Source organism: Lagopus muta, chromosome Z, assembly GCF_023343835.1.
Source record: "Lagopus muta isolate bLagMut1 chromosome Z, bLagMut1 primary, whole genome shotgun sequence".
NCBI lineage: Eukaryota > Metazoa > Chordata > Aves > Galliformes > Phasianidae > Lagopus > Lagopus muta.
The window spans coordinates 25,642,136-25,666,612 of NC_064472.1; the positions used below are offsets into that span (position 1 = coordinate 25,642,136).

At 40.9% G+C, this 24,477-nt stretch overlaps 2 protein-coding genes across 3 annotated transcripts; one reads left to right on the plus strand and one right to left on the minus strand.

Annotated features, from left to right (window-relative positions):
• Window positions 1-55: 55 nt before the first annotated feature.
• On the plus strand, window positions 56-8,357 carry ANKRA2 (ankyrin repeat family A member 2). Of its 2 annotated transcripts, XM_048932119.1 has the most exons (9): window positions 56-361; window positions 605-986; window positions 2,608-2,766; window positions 4,152-4,217; window positions 5,370-5,467; window positions 5,652-5,777; window positions 6,304-6,370; window positions 6,466-6,546; window positions 7,565-8,357. In XM_048932119.1, exons 2-9 carry the CDS (start codon window positions 698-700, stop codon window positions 7,618-7,620), a joined length of 942 nt encoding a protein of 313 aa, XP_048788076.1. In that variant the 5' UTR covers window positions 56-361; window positions 605-697; the 3' UTR covers window positions 7,621-8,357. The 2 variants fall into 2 exon arrangements, with proteins under 2 accessions (XP_048788076.1, XP_048788077.1); XM_048932120.1 differs by lacking the exon at window positions 6,304-6,370.
• Window positions 8,358-16,711: 8,354 nt separating this feature from the next.
• On the minus strand, window positions 16,712-23,082 carry BTF3 (basic transcription factor 3). Its single transcript, XM_048932121.1, has 6 exons — window positions 22,950-23,082; window positions 22,704-22,772; window positions 20,421-20,534; window positions 20,031-20,232; window positions 17,606-17,662; window positions 16,712-17,070 (listed from the first exon to the last, which is right to left on the minus strand). Exons 1-6 carry the CDS (start codon window positions 23,076-23,078, stop codon window positions 17,024-17,026), a joined length of 618 nt encoding a protein of 205 aa, XP_048788078.1. The 5' UTR covers window positions 23,079-23,082; the 3' UTR covers window positions 16,712-17,023.
• Between the last annotated feature and the right edge of the window lie 1,395 nt (window positions 23,083-24,477).

Genomic DNA, 24,477 nt, shown 5'->3' on the forward strand with positions numbered 1-24,477 from the left:
CAATCGCAACGCTGTGAGGCGGAAGTGACGTCTTACCCCACCCAATGAGGCGGAAGTGATGCCTCACCGCCCTGGGGGGGTGGTAAGACGCCGCTTTCTCCTCATCGTGGGAGGCCGCGCGGGGAGCACGGCCTCGGCCTCGCTGGGGTCCTGTCGCAGCTTTCCTCGAGGCCTTTCTCCGGCTGCTTCCCTGCCGAAAAGGGCCCGTCGTCTGCTGGGGCGTGCGCTGGGGCACCCTTGTTTCTGTACGGTTCGCTTCGGTGGTGTATCGTGAAGGAGCAGAGTCGTTTGTGTTCTCCTTCAGGTCTAACGCTGAGAAGACAAAACCTGGTTCACCGCTCGACGCCTTTCTTTGCTTAGGGTGAGTAAGGGTGGATGCGTTTTGTTCTTTGCCGTTTTTGTCTTGTTTTTGTTATAGACAGACTGACATCTAAATTCAGCTGGAACATCCACTTGGTCAAAAGCTTTTGGGTGTAGTAGCGTTTAACTACCTAAGGGTAGTTAAAGGGTTTAACTACCTAAAGCAAAGATAAACCTAAGCGATGCGTGCACAATGTATTTTTGTGTGTCACTTCACCAGTATCTTATCTGTGTTTGATTGCAGGTAGGATCTCCTTGGAGCTTGGCTGACCAGGGCTGCTCTTGGCTGGAAACCATGAGGAAATACTTTCCATAAAAGTGTCACGCAACCGAAGCCATGGCATCTTCAGCTAACTTAGACACCGGGGCCCAGCTAATTGTGGAAGAGTGTACCACCAGTTACAGCCTTCCACCCATGCCAGACATCAAGGTGGAGCACCAGCTTGACTCCAGCACAGAGGAGGGCCCATCCCAGAGTGTGGCCATGGGCATGAAGTTCATTTTACCCAATAGATTTGATATGAACGTCTGCTCGCGATTTGTGAAGTCTCTGAATGAGGAGGACAGTAAAAATATTCAAGACCAAGTTAACTCTGACCTGGAAGTGGCATCTGTCCTGTTTAAAGGTTGAACTTTTATGGTACAAGTTGTTATGTCCAGACTGTCTCATCATGCTCTGTTTTTTAAAAAGCCTGTGCCATGTATGTGTGTTAATCAGTAATAGTTTCTAAGATATTTTCTGCTAGCATTTTTTTAATAAGCTTGATGGTTTATTACTGTATAATTTATTTCCCCCAGGATTTTTTGTGTCGCAGTTTTAGGTTTGTTGGTTTGGTTTTTTAATCAAGAAAGTTGAAGAAGTAACAGCACAAAAAGCTTTTAATTCATAAAGAGCTGATGCGGATTTTAAAAACAAGGTTATTTCTGGTAGCAAGATGAAAGTCTAAGATGAGCTATACCATGTTGAATGTATATGTCTTTACAAAACCTTACTTTTCTTTCTACTACTACAATGACAGAGTAACGTCAGTGATGCAGTTGACTTTGTCATACCCATACAGCTTGTATTCACTGCAGTGATCATCTTGCTGATTTAGTTTGAAAGTGAATGCTGCTACTGTTCTGTAAATTGTTCCCTGCAGCTGTTCTCTAACTACTTCTGTCCAGCTTCGTAAGAATTGATCTGTGCTCTTTAACGACAGAGCATATTGATGGGAAAAATAATTTTTAAGAATTCTGTTTACCCTTAAAAAGTGTGCTTTTTTTCAGTGTTTGATTCAGTATTCTGGACTCTGAGTATTTTGTCATGTCATTATGTTTAATTTTACACTTTTTCTATAACGAATACACAGACCTACTATGGGTTTTCATAATTTCACTGTGTTTAAAGGCCCTGAATGCTTTCTAGCGGAGCTGCAGACTTGTATGAGAAATTTAGACCCATCAGAAGTAGGGTTGTTTTTCTTAGATAACAACTGTGAACCTTTTAGAAACAGTCCTGCAGATCCAGGGTCAAAAATCACTTAATTTGATAACTTCTGCTGCAGCTGCTTGGCAAACAAAGTGGAATTTTGAATGTATCCTGTTACCCTATTCTTACGGGCTCTCTTATGAAATTTGTACTTGGATTTATGACCACAAGGTTCTCTATACAGTGAATTCTGTGTGCATGTCGATTAGTTTCCTGTCACTAATTACTAATTATAAAGAGTTTAACCCTTTAATAATTGGCTTCACAGCCGCTTCTGTTGCATTTTCTCTAAGCTAGTTTGGAATATATCTATTCCTGATGGATAAACACTTACAAGACATCAATAATGCAGGTATTTTATCTGACAGTAGTGGAAGAAGTCTTGGTGAAGACTCTTAGTTGCTACAATATTCGCATTGTATTCTTTGCACTGGAGAGTGCTAGTGAGTGTACTGAATGCCAAGGAGTACCTGATAAATCCATGCCAGATATGTTGGAGATCTAGGCAGAGAGTTTCCTCACTTAGACAGCAAATTGTCTCTGGTGACATGCCATACTTAAATGTGGGATACTAGCACTGTTTTATGTTTTATATTGAAAACAGCTCTTTGTTCAACTCACATAGTACACAATAGAAAAAGCACATGCCACATAGATCATGTAGTGTGTGTTTGAAAGATCTTACTGTGTTGGTGCTTTCTAACTTGATCAGAATCTGTGGCTTTGATTTAATTCTCTTCCTGGTACTAAAATTATGTCTGTTTTCTCTAATGTAGCTGAATGCAACATCCGTACTTCTCCTTCACCTGGTATCCAAGTAAGACATGTTTATACTCCATCAACTACTAAGCATTTCTCACCAATAAAACAGTCAACTACCCTAACTAACAAACATAGGGGAAATGAAGTCTCTACAACACCTCTGCTTATAAACTGTAAGTATCCTTCTGCCCTTCAGCTAATAATTCTGTTGTGAACTGCAAGTTCACTCAGCTTGCCGAGTTTTTTCCTTTTTTGTTTTTTCCCACTTTAATAGACTTTAGTGTAGGAAGAAAACATTGTTTGATGTCACAGTGTTCCAGCCTGTTTTGAGTGCATAACTGAAGTGTATTTTCCAGAAAAGGGTCCAGTTCTTGATTTGAAAAGCAGAAACAGTGATTTTTTCCGATCCTTTTGGAGCTTTAAGCTTTTGTGCCTGATTTTCAGATTATTTTCAGATTATTTATTTTAATTATTTTCAGAACTTATGAAGCTTAATTGCTCCAGACTGCTGCAAACATCATAGTTATCATGCATCTTGAAAATCAAGAAGACACTATTATTCAAGGGTTTTTTAATGCTTAGTTTCAGGCTTTTTCTCTATAGCCAACTTCTTTAAGATTTACTTTACCTCTTATGAACTACTGTCTTTTTAAATTACTTTTAAATCTTCAGTGTGCATCCTTAAACTGAGTAAGGCCCAATTTAAATAAATTGGGAAAAGTAGATCTTGACATAGACCTCAGCCTGGCTAAAACAGGTAGTCTGTCAGAAAAAGAAATCAAGCTTTCATGTACTGATCAGAGAGAAGAAAAAAAAAAAAAAGAGATGGTATATTTACATATTATGTAATCGTTAGCTGATTTTCTTATTGTGTAGACCTGAGATCATTTATTGTGTATATTTCTTCCTGAGCATCTTTCAGATTTGCCCCAGGTTGTGATTGTCAGAACCATGACCTTGTGCAGTATTTACTATGGGATCAAAGAGTTCTCTTTCATAACTCCTTAAAGAGTTCTACTGTCTTTATGGCTTGGCACTTTTGATTAAAAACAAAAAAACTCACCACTTTATTCTTCCTTGGTAGGTGTCATGTTGTACAGAGTTCTGTAATGTCTGCTCTGTCCCACCTTGTAGCGAGTAAGAGTCATGTTTGGGTTTTCCAGATATTTTGTGGTCTCTTCACACAATAAATGTCATTTGTAAATTACACAATCGTAAAATATCAAAATAACTTTGTTTCAATTTGATAAATGTTCTTAATATGCTCTGGGGTTGCTGACCAAAAATGGGAAAGGGTTGCACATTGCCTTCTGAGAAGCCAATGTAAAGAACCTTTTACCATAATTTCTACATTAATTAAAAAACTATGGAAACTTATGAAATTCTTTGGAAAGGTCTCACATTTTATGATAATGATTCAGAGTAAAAGGTGATATATATCTACACTGTCATGACTGGACTCTGTATAGTTCAAGCCAATGGATGTTCTATGCCCACCTCCAAACATCAGAATGAAAACTGATGTCTGTATCACCTCTTCTTGCTTTCTTTTCTGCAGCTTTATCAGTTCACCAGCTGGCTGCTCAGGGAGAAATGTTGTATCTGGCCACACGTATTGAACAGGGTGAGTCTGAGGAAAGGTTAAATACCTCCCTCTTTATCTCGTGCACTTATATCCTGCTACACTCAGCTTTTTCCCTGAAGATGCATTAAAGAGATCTCCAAATCTGATACGATTGAGAGTCCCTTCCAACTTCTGACTTTCGAGATACCTGTTCTTTGCAGGTGAACTGTTGTTTTCTATGACTCTCGTTTCACTCAGTGCTTTGATTTGCATTTAAAATGAAACATTAACATTGATGGAAGTTGAGAAATCTGTTATTTTCCTTGCTTCCGGTACTGTGGGTGATCTGTAAACTTTTAAGAGAATGTTAGTTCTATCAAAAGAGGTGAAGTTGGCTTGGTTTTCTTGATTTTTGTTGTTGTTATTTATCTTTTAAATGCATACTGTTAATTGAAGCTTTCTGATTCTATTTAATTGATGAACAATAGGGAACTGTATGTTGGGAATTTAAGCTATGGATCAAGCTTGCTATATAAGAGCACTCATTCCAAGTTGTACTGTATTCTTCAGCATGATAGTTGTGTCTATAGTACATACAGAAAATTTCAACCTTTATATCTGTATTACATTGAATTGAGTATTGTTCACAACGTATGCTTACTCTGTTATTCATAACCAGGCTTGTTTTCAGTCCTCTGTTAAAACTTTCACAGAAAGCAAGAAGTGAATATCTGAGTGTGTATACCTTCTCAGTGAGTTGTCTATCTGGAGGTCAAATTGTTTTTTGAATTGTTAGTAATCAATAAAAATGCTTATTGTGGTGCTACAGTAAGAATGAAAATTTAAAGGATTTAAATCCAACTAATTCAATTGGCTGCTTAAGAAGCTTTACTTTTCGAACAGGACTTCTCTCCAAATATGAAACCCATATTAGAGGCAACTTAAAACTTTTTTCTGAGTAAAAACAGAGCTGGGTTTATAGAACCTAAAAACAAAAACTCAGCTACTAAATTTTACTTTAGTCTTTTTTTTTTTCCCCTTGGACAGGATATTTTCATCACCACTGTTATAGAAATTTATTTTTAAAGTTAAAATTTGAGTGACTTTAGAACATGCTCCTACCTCAGTTCATTCACAATGGATGTGACTAAGCATTCATTCTACCATATATTATGAAAAGGATTAATAAGTGGTATATTTTGCTTTGAACAGAAAATGTAATCAATCATAAGGATGAAGAAGGATTTACCCCTCTGATGTGGGCTGCAGCTCATGGGCAGATAGCAGTGGTGGAATTTCTCCTCCAGAATGTAAGGAAAAAGAGCACACTTCATTTTAAATTTCTTGATTTACTTGGTAGTTTATTTTCCCAAAGTTTTGTCAGTTCCGCTATATGTTTAAAACTTGTAAAGTTCTCTGTAAAATCTCACTTCAAAACAAATTGGTTAGCTTTCTTTTTTTTTTTCCCTTTTTTTTTTTTCCCCATTACTTCAGGGTGCGGATCCTCAGATTCTGGGGAAAGGGCGAGAAAGTGCCCTCTCACTGGCTTGCAGCAAAGGGTACACAGATATTGTGAAAATGCTGCTCGACTGTGGAGTTGATGTCAATGAGTATGACTGGGTAAGTCTCTAGCTTGAATTTACATCAGTGTATGCCTGGTCAGAACTTTGAAGCAGAGCATTGGCTTGGATTTTAAAACTGTTCTCCCAAACTTACATAGCATGTTCTTTGATAACATAAAAGTTGGTGCTGCTAATTCTGACTTATTGGTAAAAAAGAAAATGAAACTAATGCTGAGTCTGATTAGAGGTGTGAGAGTATAATGTCACTGTTAGCTGAAAAAAGATGGAAGTTTTAGAGAACTAAAACTGATAACCTGATTTTTGTGTAAAACTCATGAAGTCTTGTTCTGATATCATAGAATGGCCTGGGTTGAAAAGGACTGAAAGATCATCTAGTTTCAACCTCCCTGCTGTGGGCAGGGTTGCCAGCCACTAGACCAGACTGCCCAGAGCCACATCCAGCCTGGCCCTAAATGCATCCAGGGATGAATGTGTGATATATGGAACTATACTGGTATGCTAAGGACTTAAAATTCCAGGCCACTCAATTGCTAAGTGTCTAAGGCTCTTTACTGCTTTTGCAGAATGGAGGTACGCCTCTACTGTATGCAGTGCATGGGAACCATGTGAAATGTGTAAAAATTCTTCTTGGTAAGCAGCCTATCCAAAATGAATTACTGAATGGATGTGTTACCAGTTCTTACTGTCAAAAATCTGACTTGGTTTTCTTTTCGTGTTTTGCATAGAAAGTGGTGCTGATCCAACTATCGAAACAGATGCTGGCTATAATTCCATGGATTTGGCTGTAGCCTTGGGCTATCGGAGTGGTAGGTATTGCAAATGTACATTCTTTAATTTTTGGTTTTGCTGCTCCTTCCTCATGCAGCTGCGGTAGTGGCCTAATAGAGTTTTATTAGTTAGAAAGCTGAAAGAAAATCCCTATTCTCAGAGCCTTAACACACCTAAATATATCAGCATAAAATTAGTACTTTTCCTTATTGGTTCAGAAAGCCAAGTCCCTGATGAGAGAAAATGGCACTAGTGTGAATCTACATCTGTGGGCATGTATAAGGGAGTGTGTAGGTCTGTTGCAGTCATAATCCAGTCAGGGAGAGATGAGCTGCTCCCCAGCCCTGTGCAAGGACTGTGAGTTGTACTGGACAATAATAACAGTGCATCCAGCCCTTCCAAACCACTCAACCCAGTGCACTGTTTCATTGGCGTGAGATGCAGTTGGCAAAACTTCTTGCTTGTACTAGCTCTGGTTTGCCTTGAAGGCAGACATAAAGAATGAAGAGATTAATGAAGTAGGCTACCCTATTTGGCTCTGGAAGATAAAGAGGCAAAGATTGGATTCTTCACAGATTTATTTATTTTTCCCCTCGTGATGCCTTCAGTTTGAAAGCTGTGAAGTATCTGTTGTTACACAATCTGGAACTGAATCTAAAATAAGCCAGAACTGCACATGTTGCTCTTCCAAACAGAGTCCTAATACACATGTGGGGGAGCCAGTAACTTCAGAGGTATTTAGATGTAGGGCTCCTTCAAGAGTTCAATCTCAAAATGCTTAAGAGATGTAGTTTCTAATAAGCCATTTATACATTTTGAGATTTGCTTGGCATATGCCTATTCAAACCAGAGAACAGATCATCATCCCCATCTGCCTTCAAACCATTTATGTTGTTTTTGATTATATGAGTTGCTTCTTTTCTGAAGGAATGTAAACTGCCTTCTCAGAGTGAATTAATTCCTGCCTGTCAGTATCTGCCAGAAAAAACAGTACAGACCTTAAAGACTTGAAAAAACATTGAACCCTGATTAACCCAAATCATTTCTTGGCTTTAGTTCAACAGGTTATTGAGTCTCATTTATTAAAGCTACTTCAAAGTATCAAGGAATAACAGCTGGTTCTTTCGTGGCTGTCAGTTGTCGTCTTCGAGGTTTTGACTCCATTTTAGCCCCGTAATCACTGAAAAGAGGTGTTTGTTTTGTAAGTTTACCTCAGTTCAGCTATTTGCTGGTTTTACTTAAGCCAGGCATGTCCAACCTGTGGCCTGCCCCCTGCCCCAGACCATCATGTCAGTGGCTCTGTCAAACAGTATTACTGTGCTCTATGTATCGGTTGTAGTCTCCCAGAAAATAAATAGGATACATTACTTTTGAAACAGACTACGTATTTGTGTCCCAAAATAATTCTTATTCACCCAGTTTGACCCAGACAAACCAACAGGTTGGACACCCATGACTTAAGCTTTTAAATATGCTTTCTCTTTCATAGAAAAATGTGACGTCATCCTTTTCTTAAATGTATTTTATATAACCTTGAAAGAAAATGTCTGTTCTCAAGCATGAAAAACTGAATAAAACCTGTTTTCACCCTGTAAGTGTTCACGTAGTGCACTGGACAGCACAGTGCCAAGAGTTCTCCTTGTTCCTGTCATTGATCCATATTCACAGGAAGATGATTGTTTAGATACTGAGGTATGTCGCCATAGAAAAAAGACTTTTTTACTTTTAGTAGTATCCAAATGTGTGCCATGTGTGATTGTTCTCAAGATCTTCAGCTAATATTATTGTGTCAACTATTGTCTTTGTATGATTTTTCAAGAAGTTAATAAATTTAATGACCTTGGTGGTAGTTTTGATTCCTGGTGGATTTATTTTCATATCCTGCCTTCTTCTTGTATTCATGGAACAGCTGGACCGAAGTGTTCTTCATATTGAAGTATGATGAAGTATCAGCCTGCTGGTTCTCAGTGAGCAGTTGCCACAGCTGCTGGTACAGAGAGAGGATATCAGGAGTTACCTTGGAACCACCGGAAGCCTTGGGTCTGGGTGCTGCACAGCATTTCCTCACTGCAGCATGCCACAATACCTGAGGAACTAGAAACTTCTGAGATCAAAATTTGTTTCTCTGCAAGCCTCTTGCTCAAACTCACTCCCCGAGGTAAATTCTTATGGGAGAATTAAAATATTTACATTTGAAGGTGAATGATAGCGAGCTGCATTTCAAATTACTGACAAACAAGTTGTCTTTTCTGATTAAGGAAATTATTTTTTGCAACATTCAGCGTGCAGTATGTGACCACTGAGCTAAAGAACTGTGCCTCCCAAAGCAGATTCCCTAACACAGTTTGATGTAGAAATAATAGCCAAATACTTCAGAGTTGCATAAAGTCCTTGTCTCGATGTTGCAGGTTACTGTGGTCTGTTTCACAGAGAGTGTACGCAACAGATGAACTTCAGCCTGCAATGCAGTGGGCAGGATGCTTATCACAATCAACATTCATTTACAGCTGCTTCTGTCTGAAGTAGATTGGAAACCATACAGTGAAGGCAGACCACCTTTATCTGTCTGGCAGAGAAGTAAATGAGAGCCAAAGAAGAAAGCATTTCAGTTAGAGCTACAAATGGGAATTTCTCCTGCCAAGGAGAAAACAGAACTTTACACATTAGAGCTCAGGGAAACTACTTTCTTACAAGCAATAGTCAAGACGGATACTGAAGAACAACCAACAAAGACAGACAGCAAAGAACATAAGCAAATCGTTCATGTTTGATTAAAAGAAGCCAAGATTATATCTCTAAGGTGATTTATAAAGGAACACAAATTTAGATCTACACATCTCCATCCACGCAGTTGAGTACTATGCCAGCATTAATATTTGCATGTGAATTTGATGAGCGCTTTGTAATGCTCCTCCTTGCCTGCCCTGTTTTTCTCCAAGACCAGTCGCCAGTTCCACACTGTTGCTCTTTGTTCACCTTGCTCCCTGTATTCCCCACTCAAAGTTCTGAGATGATTGTTGCAGAAAGCTGCAACCTTCTGCCAGACCTTCCCAGAGTGAGGCCTCATCACTCTTCTTCCTCCCATAGGTTCTCCCTTGGTTTAAAATGTCATCAGCATCTCACACTGTCCTCACGCCCCTAGAGAGCTGGTGGTCACAGTGAGGAGCCAAGGGCAGGACAGGATGGACCTTGTCACAGTGATCACCTGCTCTGGGCCCAGGGACAAACACTGCCTGCGATAGAGGGTCTCTGTGTCACCTTCCTTCAGATAGAACACGGCAAGTGGTACCAAGAGGATACTCCTGCAGAAGGACACACTCTTGCTACCTGGCACTAAATGCAGAGTCATTACTTCAAACTCTTCAGCAAAACAGCATTCTGTCCAGGGAAGGTTGTTGCTCCCAGATAAGCAGGACATCTGAAGTTTCAAAGCACAGTTTCAACATTCCACAAGCCATGAGGAGGCACACTGTCTCCTGCTAGGGCTAGGCACCATAACAGTGCTGACATGCTAATTAGAACTTATTCAGCAGACATAGATATTTGGGAAGGAGAAATTCTATTTGTAATCACTGTAATGGAATTAAGTTTGTGGTGCATTTTGGAAGAGGAAGCTGAGCATGAGGGGCATTCCAGCAGAGATTTTCCTGGGCACTGTGGACCATATTTTTTTCCTCAAGAACAATGGTATAAATCACTGCAGTGCAGACAGGGCTGTCATTAGGCAGATCATCATTAGCATTGTTACAGCCATTCTGTTCACATGCACCTCCCACTGTGCATCACACATGCTTTCAGGAAGTACACAGTTCTGTCTGGCAATGAAAGTACAACAGGGTGAAGGAGATACCTGGTCACCAGGAGCTCTGAAGATCAGAGAAGGTGTGCGGGGTTCGATCTAGGAACAATGTCTGAATAGATTTTTCTGATGAGGCTGATCTGTCACCAGATAAAGCCAGCAGTTCTTAAAGCATGCAGCACAGCAGAGCACATCTCTGTGTTTTCAGCAGATGCAGTCTGATGGAGCCAGCCATGCACACAAACATCAGCACACTGGGGAAGTTCTCAGAATACGACAGAAAGAGAGATGTAAACTGCATGGCAACAAGGTGAGCTATGACTGGAGCTGCACTGCAGAGTTCATCCTTTGTTCATCCTTTCCATGCAAGCAGCAGCCACGTAATCCCGAAATAATCCCTTAAAAATACAATGGATTGAATATCCTGACTTGCAATGTGGGTAATATCGCTTTGATTCATGTGCCCTTTTTCTTTCTTTTTAAAGCACCTAAACCAAAACATGGCAAATGCAGCTTTTTTATGACTCTTCAGCATTTGTTTCATAAAGAGCAAATACGGCTAACAGTCCAGTGCCATTTTCACACAAATCACAGTATGTGATCAGATATTTAGAAGTACTTCAGGAGGACTCATCAACACTTCTGAATTGCCATCAATAAGAGAACTCTGGATCTTGTTGTAGGCAAGTTGACATGCCAACCCTTAGCCAGGCTTCTAGAACAGCTGAAAAATGGGCAAGGTCTGGCTAAACTCTATAAATACCTGCATCCTGAATTTGTCCCCATCTGGATGCACCTAGATCGTCTTCAGCATTATAACCTACAGACTCAAAAAACAGTTGCTTCCAAAAATACCTAATAAAATCAGCTTGCTTTACTTTCCTCTGTGTTACAAGACCTACCATGAATACTGGGTAAGATCATAGGACTAGCAACTGTTGCCATTGTTTACAAAAAGGATTTTGTTAAGAAGCTTTGTTTGCCTACTCACATAGAAGAAAACATACACTTGTGTTTCTCTACATTAGTAGCTGTATTTTGGAGGCTCAAATTTCCCTTGGAGTTAAACTTAGAGCCTGCTGATACAGTCTGTCAAACACATCGTATTTCCTAATGAGACCAGAGAGCCAGAGATGCAACATAAACAAAAAGACAGGTAAGAACAATTGCATGCTTTGAAACAAATGACAGTGCTTTCTTTTCTAGATACAAATATTTAAAACGTGCTAAAATGTGAGAGGCATATAACGTAGCAGTAGAGGGCCTGTTCTATGAACACAAGAAGGCTGACACATTTCAATGACATCCCATCCATTCTGCAGCTGCTGACAAAGGTCAGTTTGGATGTGAGTGGGGATGCGTGCAGGGCTGCACCTCAGCAAACATGGATTTTGTATGGTAGAAGAGGATGACTCAGTGAGCCCTAAAACCTCCAAGCTACACTCTGACTTCTACCAACAGTAAAAATAATAAAATTCTTGAAGATCATCACCCCCAGGCAGAAATTACTGGAGCATGAAATGCTGCAAATGTGCATGAGTATTGTTTATCCAAACGCTGCCCCCAACATACGCTGAAGGCTAACGCTGGGTGCATGAGCTGGCTGTGCTGGTTTCCCTCTACCCATGATCTTCCCTAAATCACAGAGCTGCACCTGATTCCTAACACAAGTGCTGCAATTCATCCACAGGGGTAAATGAATTTTCACATTAATTGTTTCCTGCTGCCCTGGATGTCAGCTGTCCCAGGGACAGAAACTTGTAACAGACACCTCAAACCGATGTGCCTGCCACTCCACTGCCACAGCTGTGCAGTTCTCATTTATTCTCATGTTTGACTTAGCACAGTCATTGCGTTCACATTGCCTTTGCAGAACCATACACTGTCTCTTACCACATTTTTATGTAAGACTCAAACCGAGCAGGGACTGAGGAATCCCAAAGTTACAGAACAAAATGTCAAAGGACTGATCTCTACAGATGAAAACAAAAGAAGAAAGAAAACTGCACAACTGATAAGAAGTGATTAAGATGTAGCTGATCATAATACGTCTTGTAAAAACAGTTCCCACCCACTCAGAAGTGGCTCTGAGAAGGCATCACTGCTTTTAACTCTTGCAGAGACAGCAACTCCTGAGATAGAAGGCAGATTTTAATTCAACACAGAAGGAAGATCTTAATTCATCACAAGTATTGCCAGCACCATTGTACAGTGACTGCCAGGTGCACTGAACAAGCACATAACACCACCAGAGCCAAGACAAGATGCTAATTTCACAGAGCTAACACTGCTTTGGGCCCACACTACCACATTCACATTACCTTTGTCCCACACAGCCCCAAGCTGCTAGGAGTGCACGAAGCCCTCCTGGACCTCAGTTATGTCCTTAGAGGTTGCAGTCTTACCTGTACATGTTAAAAAGGAGCTCAGTGGAGCTCAGTGCAAAGCAGCAGCCAACAAAATGCTGAAGAGTATCCAGCCTTTCCAACTGCCTGATGGAAATAACAGCAAAGAAATATAGCAGCACTAGCCACAGCTCCTGGAGCTGGGCTTAAATCCGTGACTTCAAACAATTTGAATTTCTGCATTTAAAAGCGTTAAGAAAAGCAGGTGCAAACATTTGCCACAAGTTGCACGCTGCTTTTTCAGCAGGACTCTGCTCAGACAGACATAGATGAAATTGTTCAGATTCCTGCTTCAGCCCACCAGACATTACCTCAGGTGCAGCACCATGAACAACTGCATGGTTCTATCAGAGAAAATAAAACTCAATTTCAGGCATCTCCTAAGAATTCATAGAGCCAGTACCTAAGAAAACCCACATTACTCATACTTCAATCAACAGAAATGCAGAATTGGGGGTTCAAGTGCAACAGATACTTCCACCAGTGTCTGTTAGTATCTTCCAAGCACAGAAAACCCCTGAGTAAGAAAAGTGTTGCAGATATTAGTTACTGGATATGTGAAGCAAAGGCATTATGTGTCGCATGATTAGTGATTAATGCTTACATTGCTAACTGCCTATGATTTTTTCAGATCCATTAGTAACTCAAAAGGCTGGGTTGTAATCCTCCTGCAAAGGCATTACTAATACCTGTTTTTGTTAGAATGGCTTATCATTGCCAACTTACCTTTACTGCAATGGAGAGGAAATGTACATACTTTACCTGTGAAGCCTGTCTCAACAAAAAGAGACAGATTCTAGGAACACAGTACCGTATTACATAAGCTCTCTTTCTCCTTTGGAGTAACTTTTCTTTACTATAATCCATGCATGAAGTGACAAAAAGTACAATATTAACAGAGCAATTAATAGTTGCGTGATGAGGGTAATAACGGCTTTTGTACCAAGAAAGATAACTAGAGTACAGAGGAATAGTCATACTCTTGGCTCTCAGAGCTTCTGCATACATCCATTTTTCATGCAGAGTTCTTACAGTTCTGGAGGTCAGTTCACAGTCAAACTAACCATGACGCTCCCACATGCTACGATCATCTTAGGAATGCAAGATTGGCTCAGCTGCACTGTTGGCTCCTCGTCTGTAAGGAGACTTCATCTCACAGCTCAGTTTGCTGTGTGGTAGGATCACATCAAACAGAAATCCTTTTCAGCAACCCACAAACTGTTTGATGAAAATGAACTAGCTTAGGAAAATCAAGAGCCGCATTCCACACGTCTCTACAAGCCCATGACATGTTAAGAGTGCTTCTCAATGCTTCAAAGAATCTCAAGAATCTCTCTTCTTGACACATGCAACAATCTCGCCAATTACTAAAGGCTGCAACCTTGCCACTGTCATTACAAACCTCTCTCTGTACCATGCCTTTTCTACCTGCATTGAATCATCAACTCTCTTGTCTTATAAAATATTGGAATCCATCCTTACAAATGGGATGTTTGACCATCTCCATGTTCTAGCTTCTCAAGGACAGCTTTTTTCCCCCAGCCTTGAAAAATATTAGCCTCTGCCTTTAACACATACATACTTACTACCAGCCCAGGTTCAATCACATCATTTTCCTTGACTACCACAGCACATACTGCATCCACCCAAGTATTCCAGTGTTTCTTCAAAGTCTTTAAGGCATGAGTTTAATGATTATGAAGACATTTCTAAATATCCACTGAAAAAATTGATGAAGAATTTTGTTAGATTCATTACTGCACCAAAACCAGTTGTTATTAAGTTGAATAGGGCAGAATCTGAATACTCTCTTAGGAAAATTTAAATAAACCGTTTTCAACAGTGACCCAAAACCAAAGGCCTGCATTTCTGTTGTCCAAAATATTTGTAACAGCAATATGAAGCTGTTTTTCTTGAGGAAGAATATACATGAATCCCTAATAGCAATTAGTGACAGATGAGAAAGACTTTAACCAAAAAGTCCTTGCTGAGAGGAAATAATGACAGTGCCATACAAAGCAGAGTATTTAAGTGTTAGAAACAAAGACTGCTATTACGAAAAGAATGAATTCCATTTAGAATCTTCTATAATCAAGAACACACTGAACAAATCTTGATCCTTGTTCACAATCTCAAGATACACCAGTATTTCCTGGCTAGAAATGTACCTTCCACAGATGCATCGTATAACTGTTTATCGCCTGATTTGTATTATTTTGCATGTCAGAGTTGTTGTTTCACCAAGCTCTGTGTTTTTTTGTTTTAAAACCACGTGTATCAGATAGTAGGGAAAAGGTAACACAGTCTAGAATATCAGAACAAGCCACTAAGTTACTGCACAAGACAAGACTTGGTATGAAATATTTCAGAATCATGGGCTGCAGTGGTTCAATAGAGTATTTCTGAATTACAGACATGGCTCATTTACTGATTTAACAAAAACAATCATCACCACCACAACAGAAAGTTTTTTTATCTTTCGTGGGGTTGTTAGGTTAGGGTCACCACATCCATTTCAACACTCATTTGCATAGTGTAGTTTTTCCACCTTCTTGTCAGAACTCAATGAACCTTCTTACTTGAATTAATTTGAAACAAACAAACAAAAAAATAGTTTACTGACAAAGAACTTGCAAACTGAGACAAATGAACTGAAATTGTTACTGTAAACTCTTCCACCTGATGTCGGTGGTTACACTCACATCCAGCTCCTTGAAATTACAGGAGCTGCCTGGCTTGGAACAAGTTCCTTCACTCTTTCCCAATAGCTCACTTACATCATATCAAACATGCCTAGCAGGTCAGACACATCCCCACCCTTCCCTGAGTACAATGCAAACTTCATATTATGGTTATCTCCTGTCCAAAGTTTTGCCATGGATTTTTTTCTTCGCAGGACAGGATGAATTTGCACTTCAGCAGTATTTGCACTAAAGAGACAACCTCATAAGAGCACTCAGCCACCAGCCCTGCATACAAAGCTTAGGTTTTATTATGGAAGCTGTCTATAATCGGCAGCAAAGACTCACAAATCTAAACAGCTCGCTCTAGGAGCACCATATAGACAAAAGTCACACTGGAACTTAAGAAGTTTTCTTTGTATCCAAGAAACCAGTTCTCTTTCTCTCAAACACACAAAAACAATGTAAAGAACATATCCCCAAACATCATTATTAGTCTATCATTATAGAGCACATCCCAAACATCATTTGCTAAACATAAACTTAAGAATGATAATCAATTCTATAAAGGCTTTTTGCTCCTTCCAGTATCTCACACCCCTACGTAATTGACTTGCATAAATAAGTGAAATGAAAATACCAGGTGTCCTACTTGGCTAGCATAATCGTCTCAGCAGCTGATATGGTGCTCTGTTTTGAATTTAGTATAAAAATAATCAACACACACAAAGTTTTAATTGTTACTGAGTAGTTCTCACAAAAGCCAACTTTTCAGCTTCTCACACAGCCCTGCTTGCAAGGGCAAATACATACATATTCCATTTTTTCCCCCTTCTCACTTTCCAATCCCACCACGGGAGGGGAATAACAGCTGCATGGTGCTTAGCTGCCTGCTAGGTTAAACTGCAACACCGAGACAGTAGCATACGAGCATCGTTAGGTAGCTGTACTCTGGAAAAACCTGTTAAAAACTCCCTGAAGACAAAGCATAGAATCTGAGTACCCCCAACATGCCAATGTTAATTGCTTGCCACCAAACTAAAACACCAGGAAGTGTTTCAAAAATACATACACTTCTTAAATTCAGTAAATTATTAAGCAACTGAAAGTCAGTGCATGTACTCTGAGATATCAGCACTGGAGATTCACATTTTAAACCCAAAATGCTCACTTGTGCAGAGAATTTTTTTTCTTAAAGCTAGTTTTGTTGCTGCAAAAGGAAAACGCTCTGCAGAAAAGCAAGACTTCTTACAGTTGCTTAATACTTACAACCAATATTTCTTCTGCTTTTTCTGACAAAAAGCCACACTAGAAACTCTACTATATAGATTTTTTATTGTATGTCAAAGTTCATTAAAGATACAGTTTTGCTTGTATACAAGTTACTCAAAAATTGTGTCTAGGAAGAAATTTATTAGCAATTATATTTCAAAGCAGAGGTTTGTTCAACCAGGCCACAAAAACAATATAGTGTACAAGCAGTAACTAGAAGGAGCTGCAGGTTCAATAAATTTCCAAATGTTACAGATCCCAAGATCTTAGAAGAAAAAAAAAAAGCAGTCACAATATAAAATAGCAGCTCCATGTAGCTTTTTCAAGTTTTAAGTTTATTCAGAAAGTAACATTTATTTCAGTTTGCTTCGTTCTTTGAAGCTTCATCAAAGTTTTCAACAAGATCTAGAAAAAGAAAGACAACGAAATGTGAATTGGACCTACTCCTGTTTTGCCAAATCTATTTTTTCTGAAGTTCTACTTCATATCAAGTGCTTAAGACATTAAAAAAAAGCCTTACAAAACACAGACTGAATAACATGTAAGAGCTTTCAGAATTCACCTTCCTTGTTTAAAGAAATAAGTTTTAGGTGGTTCATTATAAACCAGAATTCTAACATAACACAGCTTTCCTATAACCATACCTAAGCAAAGGGATACTGAAAATGCAGTTTCTTCCCAGCCCTTTTACTGAGGATTAAACAGTGATCCTAGCCAAAGCATTTCTGTCCTAAGATTAACAGCTATTTCAAACCAATTATTCAATTAATCTACTATGGCATCTGAAAACAATGAAATAATCTGTCTGGAGCAACTTCACAACGGTCAATGATCAGTCTAGGACAAGGACTCTCATTCTCCTTGGCCAAATCTTACGCTGCATATGCCATCTCTAAGCAAAATTCAATTCCTCTTTCTCAGGTTTCATGTTTGTTCTTACCTGGAACTTCATCATCATCGTCTTCACCAGTAGCAAGAGGTGCTTTTCCATCCACAGCTGCAAAAGCAAGTATTTCAAAAGCATTATTTCAGCTCACACAGGTACTTTGACAAATTTGTGGTTTTTTTGTAAGCATTATCTAAGAGTCCAAGCTAAGCTGCAGCGCCCTGCAAAACCTTCCTGCCAAATAAAAAAATCCAAAACTAGTCAAGCAGTTCCCATTGCCCATATACTATATAAAGTTCACTAGTCAATATCTTGTATCTAGGTATCGCGTGCTTTGCATGATAGCAGTGTTCTGCCAGTTTCTCTTGAAAGTATCTTTGTTTACAGAGTCATCTGTGGCTCTCAAAGTTCATCTTTTTTAAAACACCATTAACTCACAAGGAAAAAAAACGTATGATGAATCCTTACGATCCTAGACATTCAAGAAAAAAAAATACTGCAAACCTGTGGAACACTGAGCAGACAATTAGAGACATTAAGAGATACTGCTGTTCTCTGAAGAATTCAGAGGAACAGTCAATCAGATGCACAATTTTACACCTAACAGGCCAAGGCAACAATGTGTTCTGGCCCACATCTCTACCAATACAGACTTAACCTCTATTATATTTGCCAGAGCTACCGTGATTTAACCGTGCTCATCTCCACAGATCAGCAAGCATAGGTGAAGCTGCAGTAGTGCTGGAACAGGCTACCCAGATGTTGCAGAGTCTCCTTCTCTGGAGATATTCAAAATCTGTCCAGATACTTTGCTGTGCAACATAGTGCAGGGAACCTTCTTTAGCAGGAAGCTGAACTAGGTGAACTCCAGAGGTCTCTTCCAACCCCCACATTCTGTGATAATGCTAAGAATAGGTACCTAAGGTCCCTAGGTGCCTGTGCCACTGCTTTTACTGCTACTCTTGGCTGTACTACCTAGGTTAAGCTGCACAAAACTTTTTAACACTTCAACTTATTCTAATTAATCCTTCTGATTTCAAGAAAAGCATTAAGGAAAGGACATTTACACCAGATGCCTGAAATCACTTTACACTGATATCCAGAGAAGCAGACAAATACTTGAAATTTGGTCAGAAATAGCTTGTGACAAGGGCAACACTAATTCTTTTGTTTCTAACAGCAGAAAGCTGACACAGCTTGAGAGCATCTCAAGTGCTGAATATGACATTTTAATATTATTTTCTCATAAACTGTCTTCATATTCACTCAACTCCGAGACCAGACTAAATTTACTTCAACACCTGCAAATGCAGTCATTGCAGACAGTTCGCTCTTTGATGTCAGGTTTCCAAACCTGCAGACAATACCAAAATCCAGTTTTGTGCAACTGCTTTGGCATTCACCCAAAGTAAAAACAATTGTTTAACAAGTCATGCAAAGCAAGCACTTTAAAAACAGGCTTCTCTAGTATTAAAACTGTGCAGTTTAGCTTATTCGGAATAAATCCATCTCGTTATGAGACTCAAGCTTCAAGCTTTCCCTTTTCTAAGCCCCACCACTATCAGACAGAAGATAAAAATGATGTTAGGAAGAAGGAAATTGAGCTCCACAGGGAAATAAGCAGTTTACTTCCTCCCAAAAACTAGTCATAGCAGTTTTTATCTGGGAAATTGACCTAACGAATGCAAAGACAACCCCTTTTTCCTTGCGGCAAAGCACAGAAAGAAGAAACACAACAAGTTCACTACTGCCTGAAACTACACACATTATAAGCTTTCTTCATTTCCACCCTTTAGCATGTTCTCTACTTTGTAAGCAGTGGAATTAACATTCTTCTTTGAGAAGCAGGAAGACCATACGAGCAGAAAATGAGGAACATTCTCAGAGTCAGCAAGCCTGTCCTCCCCTAACAATTTCCAAACATTCAAACCTAAAATTTATGTAATTTAATGTTCATACCAGTTCTACATTCTACTATATACACAGGAATTAAAACATCTTTTCTTCCAAGTAGTGTGATTTTTGCAAGCCCATGCAAAAAGTATCCTCACCACATCCACGAGGGTACAAAGCAGAAGCAAGATATCTGTACCTGAGCCTCTCCACCCCACACCACCATACTTATGTTTCCATTCAATTCATCAAAATAAACCCCTGAAGTGTATCTGTCTAAATCCTAACTCTTACCAATGATATATCTGGCTTTAAAGAACTATGTATGTGAAAATATGGTAGCCACGCATGGAAGTAAACCATCATAAAATCAAGTCTGGCTACAACACCCTAGACCTAGACCAGCTATGACTCTGCTTTATTTTGGTCGTGCTCTTCACTGGAATTGACCTATAGATAAGACCTCAGAGCTCTGTTTCTTTTTGCCATAATACGCCTGCAGACAGAGTGCACTGAACTTCACTGCAGCTATACAAATAAGTCCATGTTAGCTGCCAGCATCAAATGCATTAAAGTTTCAACTTACGTTGCTTGGGTAAGGCTTCTGCCAATCTCCTCAGGCTGGTCAGACTGTCAGCTCCAAGCTGATTTAAGATACTAGGAAGCATTTCTGTCAGCTGCTTTGTTTCAGCATGGCCAGTGATAGTGAAAGTGTTAGCAGCCAGAGATGCCTGAACTTTAGGATTATTGAAGTGAATAACTGTTCCTTGGTTGGTAAACATATTTACCTGCAAGATAATAAATAATTCAAGTAGTTTAGCACTTTTTTTTTTGTTTTGTTTAGCAGGAAAACAGCTGTAGTTCCTAAAACTCAAGACTTACTGATTTACAGACAAGTTCAAAGTATAATTTAGCAGAATTCTAACACTGATATATTTTACATATAGAAGAGTACTTCCTCCTTTGAAACAGTTACCTCTTCAATGCCAGAAATATTGTTGACTCCAAGTTTCTTTAAAGAAAACTGAAGTTTCTTATCATCTGCTGTGGCTGTTCTATGGACAACCTTCTTCTTCCTGCGGGCAGTACCCTTTGCAAAAAAAAAAAAAAAAAAAAAGAGAAGTTACAAATTAATATTTAAATAGTTTTTCACAAACTCTAATCCCAATTCATATAACTACTCTGGTGATGTATAAATCAAAGTAATACAAAAAGTTCAATTCTTGAGTTACAGCACTTGCTTTTCCAACTGCGTTACTGCCAGCTTTGAATGCTTGTGAGAAATATGAGATTTTAGGAAGCAGTTCACCAGAGACACTGTACTTCACAACTCTGACTGGACAATTTCCACTATCCCACTTAAAGAAAAACTGCATACTTACCTTTGTTGTCTTTGGTATAACACCAAAGGCTGAGTACAGCCTTCAGTAATTTTTAAAGCTTATGAATTCTTCTTTAGTTCGCTATTCTGAAGTTGTAGACAAATTTTGATAATGAAGTCAGAAACCATAGTTATCTGTATCATTAATAAATGAGAGCACCCCAAAACTGTTTTATTCCAAAGCAACACCCTCATCTGATAGGCCAACCCATGCATTAAAGAACACATTTTGTCAAAATATTTGCAGATACATTTAAAAATACATATTTTCACATGGTATTTCAGACTACCTCAGTTCAGAAAGCAAAAGCAAGGTTTAGATCCCTAGAAACACAGAGCTGTAATAAGGGACAATTACTTCCATGGAGAAGTCTATATGAAGATACCTATACCTACGACAAAGGACGCATCATTCTATACTTCCTTGCACCATAAGACCTGACACAGAATGAACAAGAGTGTGTGAAATTGCATTCCCTTTTCATACTAATCCAAGAAGAAAATGTGTTGCAGCTTCGCTGTATAAATCAATTCCTGCATTTCTTTTTGAACGAAATGGCTGAAGTTAGAAACCTGGCTGATGCTAATACTTCTAGCATAATCCAATTACAAATAATAAAAGACAACAACAGATAAAAATTTATGTGAAAATACAGCTTTGAAGAACACAGCTCAAGAGTTCGGTCATTTGTCTAGAAAGCCTGATCTTCATTCTCTGCTCCCATCAATCTGGAACAAAAAGCAACGTGAGAAATGGTTTCATTTTAGTACCTTAACTAACCTGCAACTGAGATACAGTTACAGGATAAGATAAGGCCTGTATTACATTTCTCTGGACAAAAGACATTCCAGTCAATCTTAAAATATTATGCCTACAATGAAAAGCTATCCAGGAACATGCTGCCCGCACACTTTTATGTGCATTAAGTACAGACATCAAACTTCAGACAATCCGATCATTTAAATTAAAAGCTGTTGCTTTCATCTCCACAGATTTAAGCTTCTACAGGTCTTCAGTAAGCAAACTCTGCCATGATCATGCCAAGACACGTTGTCCACGTACCTCTACCACCTGTATATTAGACAAGAACGGGTACAGTAACCCTCAATTCACTAAATTCAAATACACATTCACCTACCAGGCCTCTGAAACGGTTTGGAGTAAGTGGCATTCAGCCACACTGATACCACACACAACAGCTATAAGTTTCATATAAGGGATCACAGTACATTTCAGTGATTTTGCAAGTCTACAGCTGTGCAGCGTGGTTAAAGCCTGCCAGCAGAGGCAATGCGCAGCCCTTTCTAACAAGAAGTTACTTTTCCCTTTGCCTCCTCCACACCCACAGTAATCAGCCACCTCCGCTCACATTGCAATTTTGTTGTGATGAGTTCCAGTAACCAATTCCAGTCGTAAACCAAAATAAAAACCCGGCTCACACCTTCAAATTATTTCACAGACCCGTCTCAACAACGAATGACAACATCACCAGCACATCCTAAGCTCCACACGACGTTTCTGCGGGACGAGCAGACCACAGACAGTGAAGAGCTGCAAGCTGCAAGCACACTCTTCAGCCACCGACGCCGAACGCCTCCGCGGCCAGCACACACACACCCCAGCGACGGACGCGCCGTCAACAACACAGCAACTCTCCAGTAACCCGCGCGAAGCACACGCAGAGCCACTCAGCCCGCAGATCCCCATTTCATCCCGACTTCAGACTGCCCGATCTTCGGCAGACGCCAAACAAAGCCCCGTGGAATCCTCCGTTGTGAGCCGCGCCGAGCAAACCCCCTCCCCGCAGCAGCAGGGCTGTGCCAGCCCCGGCCGTGCCTTGCCCTGCCCCCCCAGCGCCAGCCCGGCGCGGCACCCACCTTGCCGCCGATGCGCACTTGGGCTTGGAGCTTGGCGAGCTTCTCCTGGTTCATGATGGTCTCTTTCATCTACGGGAGCAACGAGAGGACGGTGAAGCGGGGCTCACAGCAGGCTCCGCCGCCGTGTCGGGGAGAGGGGTCAACCCGCCCGCCCTCCCGCCCCGTCCTCCCTGCCTTCGGCCAGCCAGCCCGCTACCCACAGCAGGAGGGCAGCCCCCTACGCAGCTCCCGACCGCCCCCCTTTACCTTCCCGGAGCGGGCGTAGCGCTGTCGGAGCGGCGGGATCGGAGCGGGCGGGGCGCGGGTTCGGGCACAGCACGCGGCCGGGAGCGAGATGGCGGCCGGAAGGGAGGCACGCCGCGCCGAGCTGCGCATGCGCCGCTGCCGCATCCATCGGCCCCGGCAGGGGGCGCCCTAACTCGTGGCGGGGCCGGGAGGGTGAGCGGCAGGGCGGGCTCCATCCCCTCCGCCCACAGAGCGGGGCCGCGGCCGGGGGACTGCGGCCGCAGCTCGGGGAGTGAGAGAGGTGCTGGACGGGCGCTGCACGAACAACTTATTGACCTGCTGTGATGTAACTGCACCGATGGACGAGGGAAGAGCACTGATATTGTCTGTCTGGACTTCAGTAAGGCTTTTGGTACAATCCTCCATAATATCCTTCTCTCCACATTGGAAAGGTGTGGATGTGGTGGGTGGTTGTTCGATGGACAAGGAAGTGGTTGCAAGACTGTGCCCAGAGATTGGTGGTCAATGGCACAACGGCCAGATGGAGGTCAGTGACAAGTGGTGTCCCTCAGGGGCCTGTACTGGGTGTGATGCACCCAAACATCTTCATCAGTGACATTGACAGAGGGATCGAGTGCACCCTTAGCTAGTTTGCTGAGGACACCGAGCTGTGGGGTGCACATGGCGCACCTGAGAGACAGGACACTGTCCAGGCAGACCCAGACAGGCTTAGCAGAGGGCCTTGGAAGACCTCTTGAAGTTTAACAAAGCCAAATGCAAGGTCTTGCTCCTGGGTCCTGGCAACCTCGACTACAAACTGAGGGATGTAAGAACGGAGCACAGCTCTGACAAAAAGGACTTCCAGCTACTGGTGGATGGAAACTGGAGATGGGCCAGCAATGTGCTGTCACAGCCAGAAAGTCAACTGTGTCCTGGGCTGCATCAAAAGAAGCATGGCCAGCAGGGCAAGGAAGGTGATCCTGCACCTCTGCTCTGCGCTGGTGAGGCCTCACCTGGAGTACTGCATACAGATGTGGAGTCCTCAGTGCAGGAGAGACATGGGCTTGTTGGAGTGTGTCCAGAAGGGCCGCAAAAGTGATCCAAGAGATGGAACACCTCTCCTACAAAGATGGGCTAAGAGAGCTGGGGCTGTTCATCCTTCACAAGAGAAGGCTCCAAGGTGAACCTTAAGGAGCCTTTCAGTACCTAAAGGAGGACTGTAAGAAGGAAGGGGACAGACTCTTCAGCAGGACCTGTTGTAGTAGGAAAAGAGGAAGTGATCTCAAACTAGAAAAGGGGAGATTGAGGCTGAGTATAATGAAAAAGTTTTTTACAATAAGGGTAATGAAGCACTGAAGAATATTGCCCAGAGAGGTGATAGATGTCCTGTGCCTGTAGCATTCTAGGTCATGGCTCTGAGCATCCTGATCTATCTGTAGGTGTTCCTGTTCAGTGCAGGGAAGTTGAACTTGATGACCTTTAAAGATCTCTTCCAACTGAAACATTTCTATGATTCTTTGAAAATGTTTAAATGTCATACTTTCAGACC

What these genes read in the sequence shown, in the direction of transcription:
- BTF3 (XM_048932121.1), bottom strand. Translation starts at nt 23,078, where the DNA reads ATGCGCAGCTCGGCGCGGCGTGCCTCCCTTCCGGCCGCCATCTCGCTC. An exon ending in AAGTGCGCATCGGCGGCAAG is followed by an intron (nt 20,535 to 22,703) that starts GTGGGTGCCGCG and finishes TTTTTTGCAAAG; the next exon opens with GGTACTGCCCGCAGGAAGAA. An exon ending in AGAAGCCTTACCCAAGCAAC is followed by an intron (nt 17,663 to 20,030) that starts GTAAGTTGAAAC and finishes TTGCTTTTGCAG; the next exon opens with CTGTGGATGGAAAAGCACCT.
- ANKRA2 (XM_048932119.1), top strand. Translation starts at nt 698, where the DNA reads ATGGCATCTTCAGCTAACTTAGACACCGGGGCCCAGCTAATTGTGGAA. An exon ending in TGGAATTTCTCCTCCAGAAT is followed by an intron (nt 5,468 to 5,651) that starts GTAAGGAAAAAG and finishes CCATTACTTCAG; the next exon opens with GGTGCGGATCCTCAGATTCT. An exon ending in AGCCTTGGGCTATCGGAGTG is followed by an intron (nt 6,547 to 7,564) that starts GTAGGTATTGCA and finishes TCTTGGCTTTAG; the next exon opens with TTCAACAGGTTATTGAGTCT.